The following is a 14,073-nucleotide window of genomic DNA, read 5'->3' on the forward strand; positions in this document are numbered from 1 at the left end:
TGGGTTGAAATGGGTTCGTGGCGTATTATTCGACGTTAATAAAAATACAGTTCATGCCACGAAAGCACAACATAACACACGAATAATATGACGTCGGATACAGTTCCGCCTGTCTATGAGTTGTGTGTGGAATCAGGTTAAGAAACATGCGTGCATAATTTGATCTGCCTCAGTCTTCATTTGGTTACATAGAATACTAAAACAGTAACCCTGCTTTTAAAGAATAATGTGGAATGCTATTTAATCATGCAGAACGTTTTTTTTAATTTCATCAAAAATTGCTTTTGTCGTGGAACGGTTGAACCGTTGCGGTTCCTCTTTCTGTCTGTTTATTGTGTTTGTTCGTTCGTTACTCCAAAAAAATACGATGTTTAAATGCGGATTGTGCTTATAAAAAGCTAAATAAAAGAGACACCAGTGCTATATATCAAGGGGATATGATAATCAGTAACTTGTTCAGTTGTGCAAAAAATATGTCAAACTTTTTTCATGTTTTTACAAATTCTAACAAAATTAAAAAAAAGTGTGAGGGAATTTGGTAGTAAACAAACAATATTGCAATGTCAAAGTGGTTTGACAAATGTTTGTTGATTTTTGTTCCTCATTTTTTATTCTCTTGGTTGCAGATTTTTTTCTTCTGAAAACACTACTGTACTGAGAATGTAACAACAATAAATTAATATATTGGGTAAAATACCAGGTTTAACAATGAACAATAGCCAATAATGAGCAGTAATATTTCTAAACTATGTGAATTATTGTTAGATCTTTTGTCAATTATTTATTTGAATATTTAAACTGAAGGTAAAAGCTTCAAAAGGTGGATGTATGCAAGTAGCACAACAATGGCCAAATGGTTCCAGAAGTGTCACTCAAGGGATGATGCATACCGCTATTTAATAACTACCATCAGTTCAAGAATCAATGATTTACGCGAAGTAAAATTCCAGTGCCGGGACCATATTGGCCGAGGGGCTTTGGAGAGAGTGGATACAGTTTTAGGTCTGTTTGAGATCCTGGAAGAAAGGGACATAACATGTCCAGAAGACGTTGGTTTCCTTGCCGTTATTTTAAACAACATTCGCCGAAAAGATTTGGCTAAAATGGTGACTGAGTATATGCAAAACTGGTTGAGACCACCTGCAGATCCTGTTTATCAGTATCAGATCTACAAGAATGACTTGAAAAAAGTTACAGCTGATGGAATAGACCTGAGCTCCAAAGCATTTTCAGGCTTTACAAACAGTGGCAACAATTTTGGAGATCAACAAACAGTTCTGGCTGTCCCTTTTTCTGGTGTCGAGGCCCCAGAAGTTCATGAAACAGCTCATCTTCCACCACATGAAGTCCTGCTCGAACATCGAGATACTGTCATCCAGGAGCCGCTCAGGGGATTAATTGATTTTTTATCAGACCAGCTGACATATAGTTGGCAGACAGTGATGAGGAACCTTTTTGTGACAGAAAGTGTCATTCAACGGTCGATGTTAAATTGGCCTCACAGTGTTCAAAATCAAATAAAGGAAACACTGGAATATTGGGCGAGGTATAGCATGATAAATCTGCGATATTCATTCGCAAAACCTTATTGATAGAGATATGTGTCAGTTGGTAAAGAGTGGCAAACCAGGATAATTCAGTTCATAGACACAAGACTGATACGGCACATTATAGGCATGAAAAGGTGGTAAATGTGTTTTCTTTGCTTTCAGAAATGGTCCAGGCAATAACGTGGAAAGCATAATTGATGCATTGAGGGTCTCGGGGCGCAATGACCTTGGTGACATGGTTACTGCAAGGTTTCAACCTGGACGGAGACCAATGACTGGCTATTAGTGTAATGTTGTCTGTGCTTTATGCCATGCACAATTTGCTTGGGGTGATTTCTTCAACATTCTAAAATAAATATTGATTTGCATGCTTTTTTGTTGGTTTATTTATATTACTGCACTTGTATTATAGCACACAAAAAGCTGTTTTTCTTTTTTTTTCATTTCAAAGTGCTGAAATTGTTCATGTAAGCGAGTATTGGTCATAATTTATTGAATAAACCTGACCAAAAAATCGAAAGAGTAATAAAACAGAAAGTGTGACAAACTAACACAGACGGAAACTGATTGACATAAATTTGGTACTTCAAAGAGTAAAACAATTTCAATAGACTTTGACCCAAACAAGTTAATTACAAAATTGCCTGCAGGGTTAATATTGGAACAGTAAAACTAGGCTGGCAATAAATTTTCGAATTTTTAGTGGCAAAATTCACTTTGCATTCATCAAGGTGAGGAAAACATCAATGCAGACACAAATTATACCTTTATAGCTTAAAATACGAACATTCAAACCACTTCATTGGATCAAACACAATATGAGGGTCAGGTGCATTAAAATTACTACAGTACTATAACATCAGCAATACCGTCCAACTTTAAGCCATCGATCAATTATAGAGCAACAACAAAATTCACAAGCAAAACAAAACCATGTGCATCATGTGAAAAATTACACTAACCTTGTCCTGCCATGCTTTGGTCTTATACATCACTATGTAGAACCATGGCACAATAGAATCATCTAATATCTATTTTTTTGCAAAGATTTAAAATATGTGCCAAAGTGCTTTTATCGAGATCCCATTTTCCTGGCTAAAGTTGTGGATACCAAAACTGCATCTAAGTCTTTAAGAATTACACTTCTGTTCACTTAAACATGTCTGCAACCAGCAAGGTGATATGGACATTAACGCCGTTCTGGGGGCGGTCTTTTTTCTGCATGTTTTTTGGTGCAATCCTCTGCAGCTTTGTTGAACTTTGCGCGATCCCGGATAAAATCCTCCGCCAAATCACCTCGAAGTGGATGTTCAGGTTCCGGTTCCTGAATCAAGTCCTTCAATGCTTTTAAAACTAGAAAATATGAAGTTTAATATTACAAAATGTCAAAATGCCACAACCCTTAAAATGAAAAGTTTGGCAACATCAACACAATAGTATCTCATTGTCATTGGCCCAGTAAAATGTTTATAGCTTTAAAAAGTGTTAATTTTATCAAATGCTTTCAGAAAAAGTTTTGCAGAATAAGGAGAAAATAATCACATTTTGCATTACTAAGTATATCAATATAAGGCTGTTTTTTCCATCAACTCTGTTCTTAAAAATCAATTTCTAAGCAACACCAATTTCTAGCAACACTATACAACTCTTTCCAATAATGCAGGAAGCTATTACATCACAGTTGCGCTATGACAAAAAAAACTTATTTGAACACCAAGTTTTATGAATAACCAGGGAGTTAGATTGCTTATTACACAGATTCACGTTCGGTTTGGGTTTTTAAACCATTTTTTATCTGGTTCAGATTTGGTTCTGGTTAAAGCACATTAACATGGTAGAGCAATTGTCATTTAAGAAGATTACGAGATACCTTGACACAAAGTTGCTGTAGTAATTTTCGAAATCAAAACTGAAGTTTCACTTGAGTCACGCCAAACAAGTGTTGCTGGTTAGGTTAATTTCATGAAGTTAAAACATTTTCATTGTCATAAAGAAGGAATTTTCAAAAATTGCATTTTCCATGTTTGACCATGGCTTGGCTCCTTTTTTTTATCATACAGGAGACCCACTGTTTAGCAAAAGAATGAATCACTAATATATATTGTGTGCTTTAAATTTCAAAATGTCTAACAATACTTTTAAAACTGGGAAATTGATCTGGGCTTCTGCACACGAGGCAAAAACTTCATCAAATGAATGTCATTTAATTGTTTGCTAGTGCCATTTCAAACTGTACTGTGTTACAAACGAATAAGCAGACTGTTTGTGCGTGAAATAGTGTAAAGACGCAGTAGTTTTGGTGTATAATATCCGGTTCAGTTCTGGTTCACAGGTTAAAACTTAGTGGTTCAGGTATAATTCCAGTTCACACAAAACGCTAGAACCAGTTGAAGGGTTCAGGTTTAGTTAGACTCCCTGAAAATAACAATAAACCTGATCATTTTACCTTGATCAACCTTGGTTGCTGGTTTCCAGTGCTCTGGACTGATTATGGGAAGGCATATTTGTCCTTTTTCATCAATATTGGGATGATAAATTTTGGTTTTAAAGGTAATTTTTGGTGGTTTAAATGGATATTCAGCCGGAAACACAACTTCTATTTTGAAAGCTCCTTTGTTGTAGGGTGCTGCATCCTGAAACAAACAGGGTTTATCAAAACAATGTAGTGGAAGTTATATTTATTTTAACTCTAGAACATCCTTACATCAATCAACACAGCGAGATATATCCTGCATGACCACAACAGTTTACACACTAAAAACTTTCACCAAACTAACCAGAACAGAAAACTGTGTTTGTAGCAAATTGTTATTAACCTAATTTCTTGTCCACAGGCCACAGTGAAAAAGACACGAGGGTTATGGTTCTGCAGAAGGTAAAGAGAAAAACTAGACTAGCGAGAGAGACGGCGCTACATCTAAAAGTTTGACTCTGTCAATCACAGTCTTATTAGAGACTGGGGCTTCATGGGTGACTACACGCACCAAGATGCCACAGGCACTAGGTGACCAACAATGATCACCACTTTGTGCGTTTTTCCTTTCTTGTTTTTAGCGCCATTACCGCATTTTGTTTGTTACGCCATTTGCTGCACCTGAAGAAGCGAGATCAAGCTCGCAAAAGCTCATGCTAATAAAATCAGTTAATAGTCAATCTCCTGCAAAAGCAGTGCACCATCAAGCATTATAGACCTAATTTATTGTATACATGAGTTTCTTCATAGAATGACTCAGACAGAATTAGCCATTTATATACCTCTTTTGTGGACGTATTTTAGAAAAATAGATTGTGAATTTCGACTTACTGGAATGATTAACACCTTCCATGTCATGATGTTTTCATCAGGAACAGTAATTCTATAATATGATTCGCATGCCTTAAGGCCCGCTAACTCCTGTAAAAGCACTCAGTTATATACATAGAAATCACTCAGTTATGTATGTAAAAATCAATCAGTTATGTTCTTACCTTTCTCAATCTCTTCCCTGCAGCCATGGTGCTGCTCTAGTTTGTGTGAATGTGTTACTTACTGGATTGAACTGGACTATGTTGTGTTTTTTATTATGGCTGTTGGTGTAGGAATTGGAAAATAACTTGTTTTTAATTTGAATTCTCACCAATTTTGCAAGATGCCTGTTCAATACTGTTTAGGGCCTGCACAGAATAAAAGCATAGGTGGTTATGTGGTTGAATGTCAACAAAATAAATTACACTTTTGTTCAGCAAAACTGAACTCTTGTAATTAAGCAGATCACTTTTCTTGTGTTCAAGTCCTGTCTGGTGAAGGTTTTTTATGGAAACAAGTGCTTGTCACCACAAAAATACCATTGTGCATGGGACTAAAGTGGGACAGTTTATATTATGACGGTGTTTCTCAACAGTGGCCTATGCCCCCCTACTTTACCATCCATGGGGTGATCTCTGGGGCCAAAAACAGAGTCCACATTGATTGCATTAATTTGTTTGGCTGTTTTTTGTGAGCCATTGCGTTTTTTTCTGAATAAACTGGGCCTTGGGTCCCTAAACATTGCTGTAAAGGGGGCTACAAAGCATGAAAGGTTAAGAACCACAGATTGGCTACCATCATTTCACACACCTCTCATCATTAAAATTTGCAAGAAATAATTCGTTCTTTTTGACATATTTAAAAAAACAGTAAAATCTGCATTTCCGTTCTTTTGTTAAGACTCGACTGCCATGAGAACAACCCAAACCCAGCGCTTACCCAACGCAACGAGACGTTACTTTCGCTCATAGCCTCAGGTTTTGTCAAGTAATAATGATACGATACGGTGTCCAGTGAATACCGCTTATTGGATATAAAACAACAAAGTTAAATTTGGGAAACTACTAATGTTGCGTTTAAAGTTAGATAGGGTTGAAAACTAACTTTACGGGACCAACATCACCCTTATTCTAAATCCTTACTCTGACTCCAACACTATTTCTAACAATCTCTTTCAGAAAAAATCCTTAACTTTCCGAGTGTACGTTTATGGATATTCCTATTTTTGTGTTTTATGTATGGCGCTTTTCGTTTTGAAGGCAAGACAGTGTTTGAGCTGGAAAACGCTCGACTTTTCGACATGTATGGCTAGCTAGTAGGCCACAATTTTATTCTTACCAAGGGCGTTTCTCAAAAAGTTTGCCGGACACAAGACAGACACGTATATTGTTGCAAATAAACAACACAGCGTTCGGCTTGGCACCAGTAGCGTGCAATAAAACCCTTTTTACACTAAATTATTGCTATTCTCGCAACATTACCGAAAACAGTCGCAAAACTTTGGTGAATCAGGTTTATTAAAACAACAACAGTAATATAGTATTTTTTCACGATGTTAATACGATCGTAATTTTAATTATGTAACATCTCAAACAACAGGAATTTACTGGAAAATATTTCTTGTAGAACATTACAGATTATAACATAACCAAAACGGTGTTCCAGCTGCGTTCGTGCATACAAAGCAGTTGATCATTTTCGGATGGTGCAGAATGCGAGCGGGAAATATTAACAAAACTTTGTAAATGACACAACGTTCGTGTATGGAATGACACAAAACGCGAGAACTTGATATTATCCTGAAATTGAAAATCAATGGGCGAAAACCTTTTTAATTTATATCATTGTAGGCCTTCCCACTGTTATGGAAATATCGTGTCTTTTTGACAACCATGCATAAAATTTTTCTTTTAACTTTAAGTTAATGTCTGCCGCGAACTACATTTTCTACCTCAATAATTCATAAGTAGTCTATGACGTGGTGCTACAGATAGGACAGTTTTGCTATGGCTTGAGATACTGCAGTGCGATTTAACCAAATACCCGCTTTAATTACGTTGTTCATTTTTATGACACATAAAATGATATCTTAAAACAAGAATGTTGTGACAATTGAATTGCATTAAAAATTTTTAACGAACAATCAATAATAATAATAAAGACAAAATTGGGCGAATTTAGGACTTTAAAATGATTGAGTTACCTGAAAGAAAATGATAAATATGTGACAGGGTATGCAGCATGACTTTGGCATGAAATACTAAATGTGGGTGTCCAGTGGTAAAGAATGTAACAAAATAACCCAGATACTTTTACATAGCAACCAAAAGGACTTGTAAGCAGCATGAATTTTGTTGGAACAAAAAGTTCAATAACCAAGCGTTTGATCATAGGATACACCAATCAGTGTGAACTCATACCAGCCCCAATTACACTGCAAAGTATGATGGTGTTTGTGATTGCAGAATAGATTATGCGATCACGAATCATGACTGCTTTTGGTATTCAATTCTTTCAACTTTAACGTCATTTGCTTGAAGTTGGTAGACGTAAGTGACAACAGTGCTTGCTTGAATATCCATCAATACAAACGATGGCACTACATCACTAAATCAAAGCAAAAATACTGTTCAGAGCTAAGCGCAATCATTTACATCAAAGCCTATTTCAGTATTTATGCACAAGATTTCTTCCAACTCTTGATTCTTGTTTATAAACTCCAAAGTGATGAACTTAATAAAATATGCATACCTGGATATAGGGGAAAATGCACCAGTTATACTTCCAGGGTTGATGTAAAAGTGATTTTCATGTTCATATGCCTCAAACTTGTGGGTGTGACCAAACAGCAGGATATCAACATTTAGCTGACGCTGCAAAGTGGCCAAACTCTCCGTATCTCCCCATGGACAGATCTGAAAAGCCAAAAGCAAGTATGTCAAAACTCTTAACTTATCATTTCAACAAATATACATTTATTTGTGATGAGCCATTTACTTAAGTGACAATATGATGCATTTTCGAAGAACAGCTTAAATAAAATGAACATACATGGTGAAGGTTTTTTTTAATTACACGGGTTATTTGCAATCACCTTCAACATGGGCACCTGACTCGATAACCCCTATAGTTTTATCGATGCCAATGCCATTTTTATTTTGCATAATTAACGTTCATATGCGTTCAAGTTCTATTGTGCAAAAAAAAATGAATTTTCATATCTATGTATTAAACCTGATGTCCGTGACACATTCCAATGCGAAATTGACCAACAGTCACCACCTTCTGCTCTGGATAATTTGCACTCTGAAAGGTCAAAGCACATTTAAAAACCAAAAACAAGCAAAACTTAGCGCTTTTGATGTATCTACCATAACTGTTTGAAATGCATTATTTTACACAAATGGAACACTATAGTTTTTTCTACACAAAAACTTAACTTTAGTACATAGGAGTGTAATGCCAACCACAACAACAAAGACATGTATTATGCAGTAACCATATTGGAAAAAAGCAACGTTTAAAATTAAGTCACCAATCTGTGCAACAAAATAACTACTACAATACTTATGTGCTAAAAATTTTCAACATTTACAGAAAATAATCATCAGTGCATGCTACACAATTCCCAATCTGAAGTAATGTTACAAAATCCAAAGATAAGATACTTTACAAGTAGCCCACACAACTTAATTCAACTAACCTCATCAAAGTCCCCTTTGACCACGTGGACATCACTTGCCAAACTTTTGAGATAATCAAAAGATTCTCGAGTGCAAAGGTTTCCCGTGCACAGGATGTGTTGAATTTTTCCAGGAACAAGTAATTTTTTGAATTTTGGAGACAATCCAGATGCCCTGTAGGGAATGTGAAGGTCTCCAACCACCAGGACAAGCTGAAAGATTGTGCAGTCAGACGTCGCATTCTATTTTTTTAAGTTAACCAGCCACTATCTCATAAGCCAAATGGCTTTGGAATTTTGGCACCGTTGCTATTTTGGGAAAATTTACCTTAATTATCGTGTGTAAAAACAAAACTCATTAAATTTTACCTACCACCATGTTTGTAATGTCTTTTCAGCAACCACCAACGCTTCGCAATTTGTGAAAAACTCCAAAAATAAACATTTAATGTGTAGCGCAGAGTTGAAGATTGATCGCGTAACACTCTGTTAATGCCGTAGATATAACTATAACTACAGCTATTTCTTCGCATGAGCGCATGATTTTTATCCCTATTCCCTTTGCTTCTTGTCGTGTATTGATAAAATTTATTTGAATTTTGAAGATACTTAGACTAATTTTTTTAAGAATAACTTCCAAAATCATACAAATATTTTTTCATTTTTGGGCGAATCCAACAACAGGCCACATTGCATGGCCACTTGCTTCGACGCCAACTATGATTGATTGAGTTAAAATCGTGAGAGGAGTTTCCTGCTCAAAGCCTATAGCTTACTTGTTATTGTTTTTTTGCACTTTAGATACGTAAGTCAACATTGTTTTGCAACTTACAGGAACTGCGCTTAAGCGTTTTAACCATAATATTTACGGTGAGATTTTTGACTTCTTGAAGTGTTTGTTACAGGTTTGTGCATGCGTGCAGCCAGCAAGTAATTCCGAATGGGACAGTTCTTTAAGTTACTGCAGAGAGAGGATTTGGACAATATTTACGCTGTTTTAAACGCGGGCAACGCAATACGGTTTGGCATAGTCTTTTGTTCAGATCAGCTCGCCAAAACAGTCAAAACTCCACCACCGGTTGCAGGGTTACCTATTCAGTCAAGCAACAGTAAGACGAACCCGGAAACTTGCGCAACCAACGCAAAATTAGAAAAGATATAGAACTTTTAGGACTTGGAGTGAGGTTGACAAGTTAAAACATAACATAAAGTCGTTTGTAATTTGGCAGGCCTATAAAGATTTAGAGTGTGGTTAACAAACAAAATATTTTTTTTTCCAATTACAAAAATAAATCCCCTTTTTACTGAGTTTCATTTACGTAAACACGCAAACGCTGCATTTTGGTGTTCATTTATGCGATATAGAGCGCATTAACATAAGGTAGTCTGTGAACTGTTTAAACGTGCGGAAACGCTAACGTGTGAAATGTTGTGCTTAACGTGATGGCGTTTTCATTCGTTGGCTATTGTTTTATGATAAGGGCACACTTTAGTATGATGCGTGGGCCGTGTTAGGTTAAAATTATGCATGTACGGTGTTTGGACAAACACTTGCCGGACTTGATTTAAGACTTATTGCTTCCCGTACTTTATATGGTTTAGTGTTTTGTTTAGGTCGCTTTTGTGTTACAGTGTGTTGAATTGGGCTTGATTAAGTTAACGTGTATTGTATGCTCAGATTATTTTTTGTGCCTAGCTTTAGCAAACAACAACAATGAAAATTGAAAAAACGTCGAAGAACATGGAAAAAAACGAAAATGAATGGGAAAAACACTACGACCTGTACGGACGGAGGTGGGGACATCTAGTGGCATTGTCGGTAATGCAGCTACTCGCTGGATACGCGTTTGCTTGTTCCGGATCAAGCAGAGAATTCTACGGGAGGTTTTTTGGAGTCGAATTCGCCACCATGGATTGGATGACAGTTGTGTTCACTGTGAGTTCCGTTTTCATCACCTTTCCGATGACGTGGCTGACATTTAAACGCTGGCTGGGACTCAGGACATTAACCCTTGTTGCAGTGTGTCTTCTCACTGTGGGTTACCTTATTTTTACTATCGCTCTACTGGTCGGGAAATATTACGTGTTAATTCAAGTCGGTCAGATTCTGACTGGTCTTGCGGCGCAGATTGCCTTGGCAACGCCTGGGGTTTTCGCAGTCCTGTGGTTTCCCGAAAACCAAGTGGGAACAGCGATTGGTGTAAATATCATGGGGCGATATCTGGGCTATCTGCTCGGTTGTGTTTTACCAGTCACTTTTCTCAACCAGGACGATTTGAACGTGGACAATTCTACTGACAGTGAGACTATGAAAAGTGACCAGTTCAAACTGCTGGCGACATTCGGTGGGTTTTTAACTGTGTCGGCTGCGCTCCAAATATTCTTCTTCGCGTGTTTAGCCGACGCACCTCCACAGCCGCCGACCTACGCACAGGCAATAAAAACCCGGGCAAAACGCAACAAAACCGACAACGAATCTTTCAAAGCCTTTATGAAGACAGGAAAATCTATGGCCACCAACAAGACCTACGTCCTCTCCTGCATCGTGTTCGGTTTGACCTTCACCACTCCCACGATTGACTTTGTGGTGACGTCACGCGTGCTTGCGTCGTGGCCAGATTTAGTTGAGACGTCTGACATTATGACCGGTTACACTGTTGGTCTGTACGCGCTCGGATGCATTGTGGGTAGCGTTGGCGCCGGAAAGGTCGTGGACCGAATCAAGCACTTTCACCTGATAGCAATTGCCAGCAGTGCAGTAGCCTTTGTGGCTTCGGTTTGGATCGTAGTCGGGTTTTTATGCAAAAACCTTATTCTTTTCCTTATCAGCAACTTACTGTACGGCGCGGTCGGCATGCTCACCATCGTGGCACTGTACGAGATCTCTATGCAACAGACTTACCCCGCGAACGAAGTGTTTGTTGCCATCTGGCTGGCCGGGATTCAGTCGCCCATCGGTCACGTTACGAACGCGCTGGGGCTTGTCATATTCAAATCGCTTGGTGGCGTAGGAGTGCTGGTTTTTCAGAGCTCGCTCATTTTCGTGGCGTTTTCTTTGAGTTGCTTCTTTTCGAACAATAACAAACGGCTGGCTGCGGGAAATGCGGACTTAGCTGACGGAAAAAATGACAAAAACCCTTCTGAACTCAGTTCCTTAATTGAAGAGAAGGACGACTGAATCACAATTCTGCACGAACAGTCTGCCAATAAGCAGTGACCTTTTCTATAGCTTCCTTTTTGTAAATTTGTTTGATTATATCGTGCTATTTTCGAGTTCTTCAAAAAAAGTGGAACAACCTGATTGACTTTTTTTACAACAACGCTTCTTTATTGTCTGTCAATACATACTCCTAACAACGCTTGTGTGCCCAAACATTGTATTTAACATGCCCAGGCAATATAGGTAAAAACAAGATCATAGGATTAAAATATTACGTGTTTAACACTACTTTGGCAAACATAACACTCTAGTTTAGAATGATGAAGCATGCATGATACCTTTCAAACAGGAAAATACTTTTAGGCAATTCACAGTTGCTACAAAAACTACTACATAAAGTAATTAAAACATCACTGGCACATTATTGAAGTTGGCATTATTGGATTTCTATCACAGAACTATACCACTTATACATAAGATAAAGTAAGCACAGAAAACACTATGTTTTAGTGCAGTTTATATAGTGCTATTCAGCACCTTGTGTTTTTTAAAGGAAAAATGTCATCAATTGATTACAATTACAAACAAATAGCAAAAGCAAAAATGTAATTCAGGTTATTAGGTATCTGATAGGTAAGAAAATTGTGCATTTGTCCCTGTTTACAGTGACTTTAACTTGTTTCTTTGTGCAGAACTAATCCTTGACTTTGGTCGAGTAAAACCTTCAACTTGGTTACGGTTTCCAACCATGTTTTGATCACTTCCACCATTCGACGAACTTGTAAAATTGCTAGAGTACGACGGAATTTCTTCAGCCGAAGAAAATCCATTGCTAGTCTTGTTCCTAGAGAACCTAAACCATAACTCTCTGTCAGAGGTTCCCAAATGACAAAATTGTTCATTCAGTGCATGCTTACTTTTAGACCAGACTAACTTGACAATCCCATAATCAACTAAGGATTTGTTCAATTATTTTAGTATCATGCCACTGTAGGAAATTAATTAAAAATCAGCAAATAGTCCAAAATCATGAGTTTACCCAAGGGATGTTTTGGGTCTTTCAGGAGGCATGGGATTTACAAATGGAGCCGATTTTTTCCCACTTGGTCCTGGAGTGGATGATGCCACTGAAATAAGGTTGATTTAACAAAAAGTTATGTAGAAACAGCAAGACAAATATCAGCATCTTTTTTACCTGCAGCTTTTCTTCTGTTTCTTGGAATGTAGAATATGCGCCGTTGCTTTGGCTGTCTTGCTCTGTAATTATAAAACATTGTTACTTCCTGATAAAATTTTGCTGCAAAGATAAGTAATGATTACATTGCACATGCCTTTTTTGAGTTTGGATTGCATCTTCAACATATCCAGGCATAGGTGGATTTGGAAGGTCCAAGGGGTGATCTCTGTAATAACGGAACTTGTACTGATCAGGGGGTGCTTTCCAACTCCTTGCAGACAAACTTTGAAACTGTTGTTTTCTCTTCCCTGGATCAGAAATGTAGTCGATATACTTCAACCAATCCGCTTTTATGATGCCTGAAACACAATGTTCATTTCTATGCATAAGAGTCATAATAATCATTAGTAGCTGCAAACAGTAGAGCACACTGTTGAGATCCATAAGGTCTGTTGAGACCCATGAGGTCTTATCAGTGCAGCTGGTGATTGTGGCCTGGACTAGCTTTTTAAACCAGCAGGCACATAGACTTCCAGTGTAGCTGGTCAAGTTTTACAATCACCAGCAGCAATGTCCATTAATATACGAAAATAAGAAATACAAATAACAAAAAAAAATCAGTTCACATTAAGACCAAGCAACAGTATGTTTAGCACCTTTTCGCATTTCATCAAAAAGTTGTTGTAAAAATTGGTCTTGTATCAACCATTTCATTTGTGCTGTGCTATAAATTGAGCAAATGCTCCATAGATATTTCTTCTGCCCCTTGGTCAAGTCGGGATGCTGAAAACAAGAAAATAAAAGGTTTAAGGCTTCAACCCCACTTTTTAAAATGAACCAAATGTATTTTAAAAAGATAAGGAAACTGACAGTAAAGTTGTGGTTTCCTTGCATTGAGATAGGTACATGTTTGTAGCGTCTTCTCTGTTTAGGATATAAGGCTTCAAAGCTGTAGTTAACAGGTTGGGAAGTCAGCAGCAAAGATTCTAAATGAAAAACTTGCATGAATATTATATTTGTGCATATGAATTTCGTACATGTTTCATAGGCCAATGTGTCTTAAGTTGAAGTCTTAACATATACTACGTATCCAAGGTATACACATACGCATTCAAGTGTAAATGCATATACTTTAGAAAAAAATGCTCTAATGCAAACCTGTCTTCTTCGTTGCCATCGCGACAGCTGAGCAAATGTGCACAACTTAAAACGGATGAG

The 14,073-nt window shown here is 37.4% G+C and overlaps 5 protein-coding genes across 5 annotated transcripts; 2 read left to right on the forward strand and 3 right to left on the reverse strand.

Annotated features, from left to right (window-relative positions):
* The first annotated feature begins 454 nt into the window (after positions 1 to 454).
* On the forward strand, positions 455 to 1,888 carry LOC145897018 (FAS-associated death domain protein-like). Its single transcript, XM_082985174.1, has 2 exons — positions 455 to 1,546; positions 1,713 to 1,888. Exons 1-2 carry the CDS (start codon positions 825 to 827, stop codon positions 1,834 to 1,836), a joined length of 846 nt encoding a protein of 281 aa, XP_082841300.1. The 5' UTR covers positions 455 to 824; the 3' UTR covers positions 1,837 to 1,888.
* A 130-nt stretch (positions 1,889 to 2,018) lies between these two features.
* On the reverse strand, positions 2,019 to 5,391 carry LOC145897019 (ubiquitin-conjugating enzyme E2-18 kDa-like). The gene is made up of 4 exons (XM_082985175.1): positions 5,019 to 5,391; positions 4,855 to 4,944; positions 3,997 to 4,183; positions 2,019 to 2,903 (listed from the first exon to the last, which is right to left on the reverse strand). The coding sequence occupies exons 1-4, from the start codon at positions 5,043 to 5,045 to the stop codon at positions 2,740 to 2,742; spliced, it is 468 nt and encodes a 155-aa protein (XP_082841301.1). The 5' UTR covers positions 5,046 to 5,391; the 3' UTR covers positions 2,019 to 2,739.
* A 950-nt stretch (positions 5,392 to 6,341) lies between these two features.
* Positions 6,342 to 9,030, reverse strand: LOC145897426 (vacuolar protein sorting-associated protein 29-like). Its single transcript, XM_082985715.1, has 5 exons — positions 8,892 to 9,030; positions 8,540 to 8,731; positions 8,071 to 8,142; positions 7,588 to 7,751; positions 6,342 to 7,443 (listed from the first exon to the last, which is right to left on the reverse strand). Exons 1-5 carry the CDS (start codon positions 8,895 to 8,897, stop codon positions 7,323 to 7,325), a joined length of 555 nt encoding a protein of 184 aa, XP_082841841.1. The 5' UTR covers positions 8,898 to 9,030; the 3' UTR covers positions 6,342 to 7,322.
* A 1,229-nt stretch (positions 9,031 to 10,259) lies between these two features.
* LOC145897159 (putative MFS-type transporter C09D4.1) lies at positions 10,260 to 11,696 on the forward strand. The gene has a single exon (XM_082985345.1). It carries the CDS (start codon positions 10,260 to 10,262, stop codon positions 11,694 to 11,696), a length of 1,437 nt encoding a protein of 478 aa, XP_082841471.1.
* A 145-nt stretch (positions 11,697 to 11,841) lies between these two features.
* Positions 11,842 to 14,066, reverse strand: LOC145898882 (uncharacterized). Its single transcript, XM_082987527.1, has 7 exons — positions 14,014 to 14,066; positions 13,726 to 13,841; positions 13,512 to 13,638; positions 13,010 to 13,214; positions 12,874 to 12,935; positions 12,718 to 12,805; positions 11,842 to 12,531 (listed from the first exon to the last, which is right to left on the reverse strand). Exons 1-7 carry the CDS (start codon positions 14,030 to 14,032, stop codon positions 12,339 to 12,341), a joined length of 810 nt encoding a protein of 269 aa, XP_082843653.1. The 5' UTR covers positions 14,033 to 14,066; the 3' UTR covers positions 11,842 to 12,338.
* Positions 14,067 to 14,073: the final 7 nt, after the last annotated feature.

This window comes from Ascidia mentula, chromosome 4 (assembly GCF_947561715.1).
Source record: "Ascidia mentula chromosome 4, kaAscMent1.1, whole genome shotgun sequence".
Lineage (NCBI taxonomy): Eukaryota > Metazoa > Chordata > Ascidiacea > Phlebobranchia > Ascidiidae > Ascidia > Ascidia mentula.

Bases quoted from the DNA above. Each gene is read 5' to 3' on its own strand.
- LOC145897018 (XM_082985174.1), top strand. From the start codon at position 825: ATGTATGCAAGTAGCACAACAATGGCCAAATGGTTCCAGAAGTGTCAC. The intron at 1,547-1,712 runs GTATAGCATGAT...CTTTGCTTTCAG, and splicing joins ACACTGGAATATTGGGCGAG to AAATGGTCCAGGCAATAACG.
- LOC145897019 (XM_082985175.1), bottom strand. From the start codon at position 5,045: ATGGCTGCAGGGAAGAGATTGAGAAAG. The intron at 4,184-4,854 runs GTAAGTCGAAAT...TGTTTGTTTCAG, and splicing joins GGAAGGTGTTAATCATTCCA to GATGCAGCACCCTACAACAA. The intron at 2,904-3,996 runs GTAAAATGATCA...CATATTTTCTAG, and splicing joins AGCAACCAAGGTTGATCAAG to TTTTAAAAGCATTGAAGGAC.
- LOC145897426 (XM_082985715.1), bottom strand. The intron at 8,143-8,539 runs GTTAGTTGAATT...TTGACCTTTCAG, and splicing joins TCAAAGGGGACTTTGATGAG to AGTGCAAATTATCCAGAGCA. The intron at 7,752-8,070 runs GTTTAATACATA...TTGGCTTTTCAG, and splicing joins GAATGTGTCACGGACATCAG to ATCTGTCCATGGGGAGATAC.
- LOC145897159 (XM_082985345.1), top strand. From the start codon at position 10,260: ATGGAAAAAAACGAAAATGAATGGGAAAAACACTACGACCTGTACGGA.
- LOC145898882 (XM_082987527.1), bottom strand. The intron at 12,936-13,009 runs GCATGTGCAATG...TTATAATTACAG, and splicing joins GCAATCCAAACTCAAAAAAG to AGCAAGACAGCCAAAGCAAC. The intron at 12,532-12,717 runs GTAAACTCATGA...GTTATGGTTTAG, and splicing joins AGACCCAAAACATCCCTTGG to GTTCTCTAGGAACAAGACTA.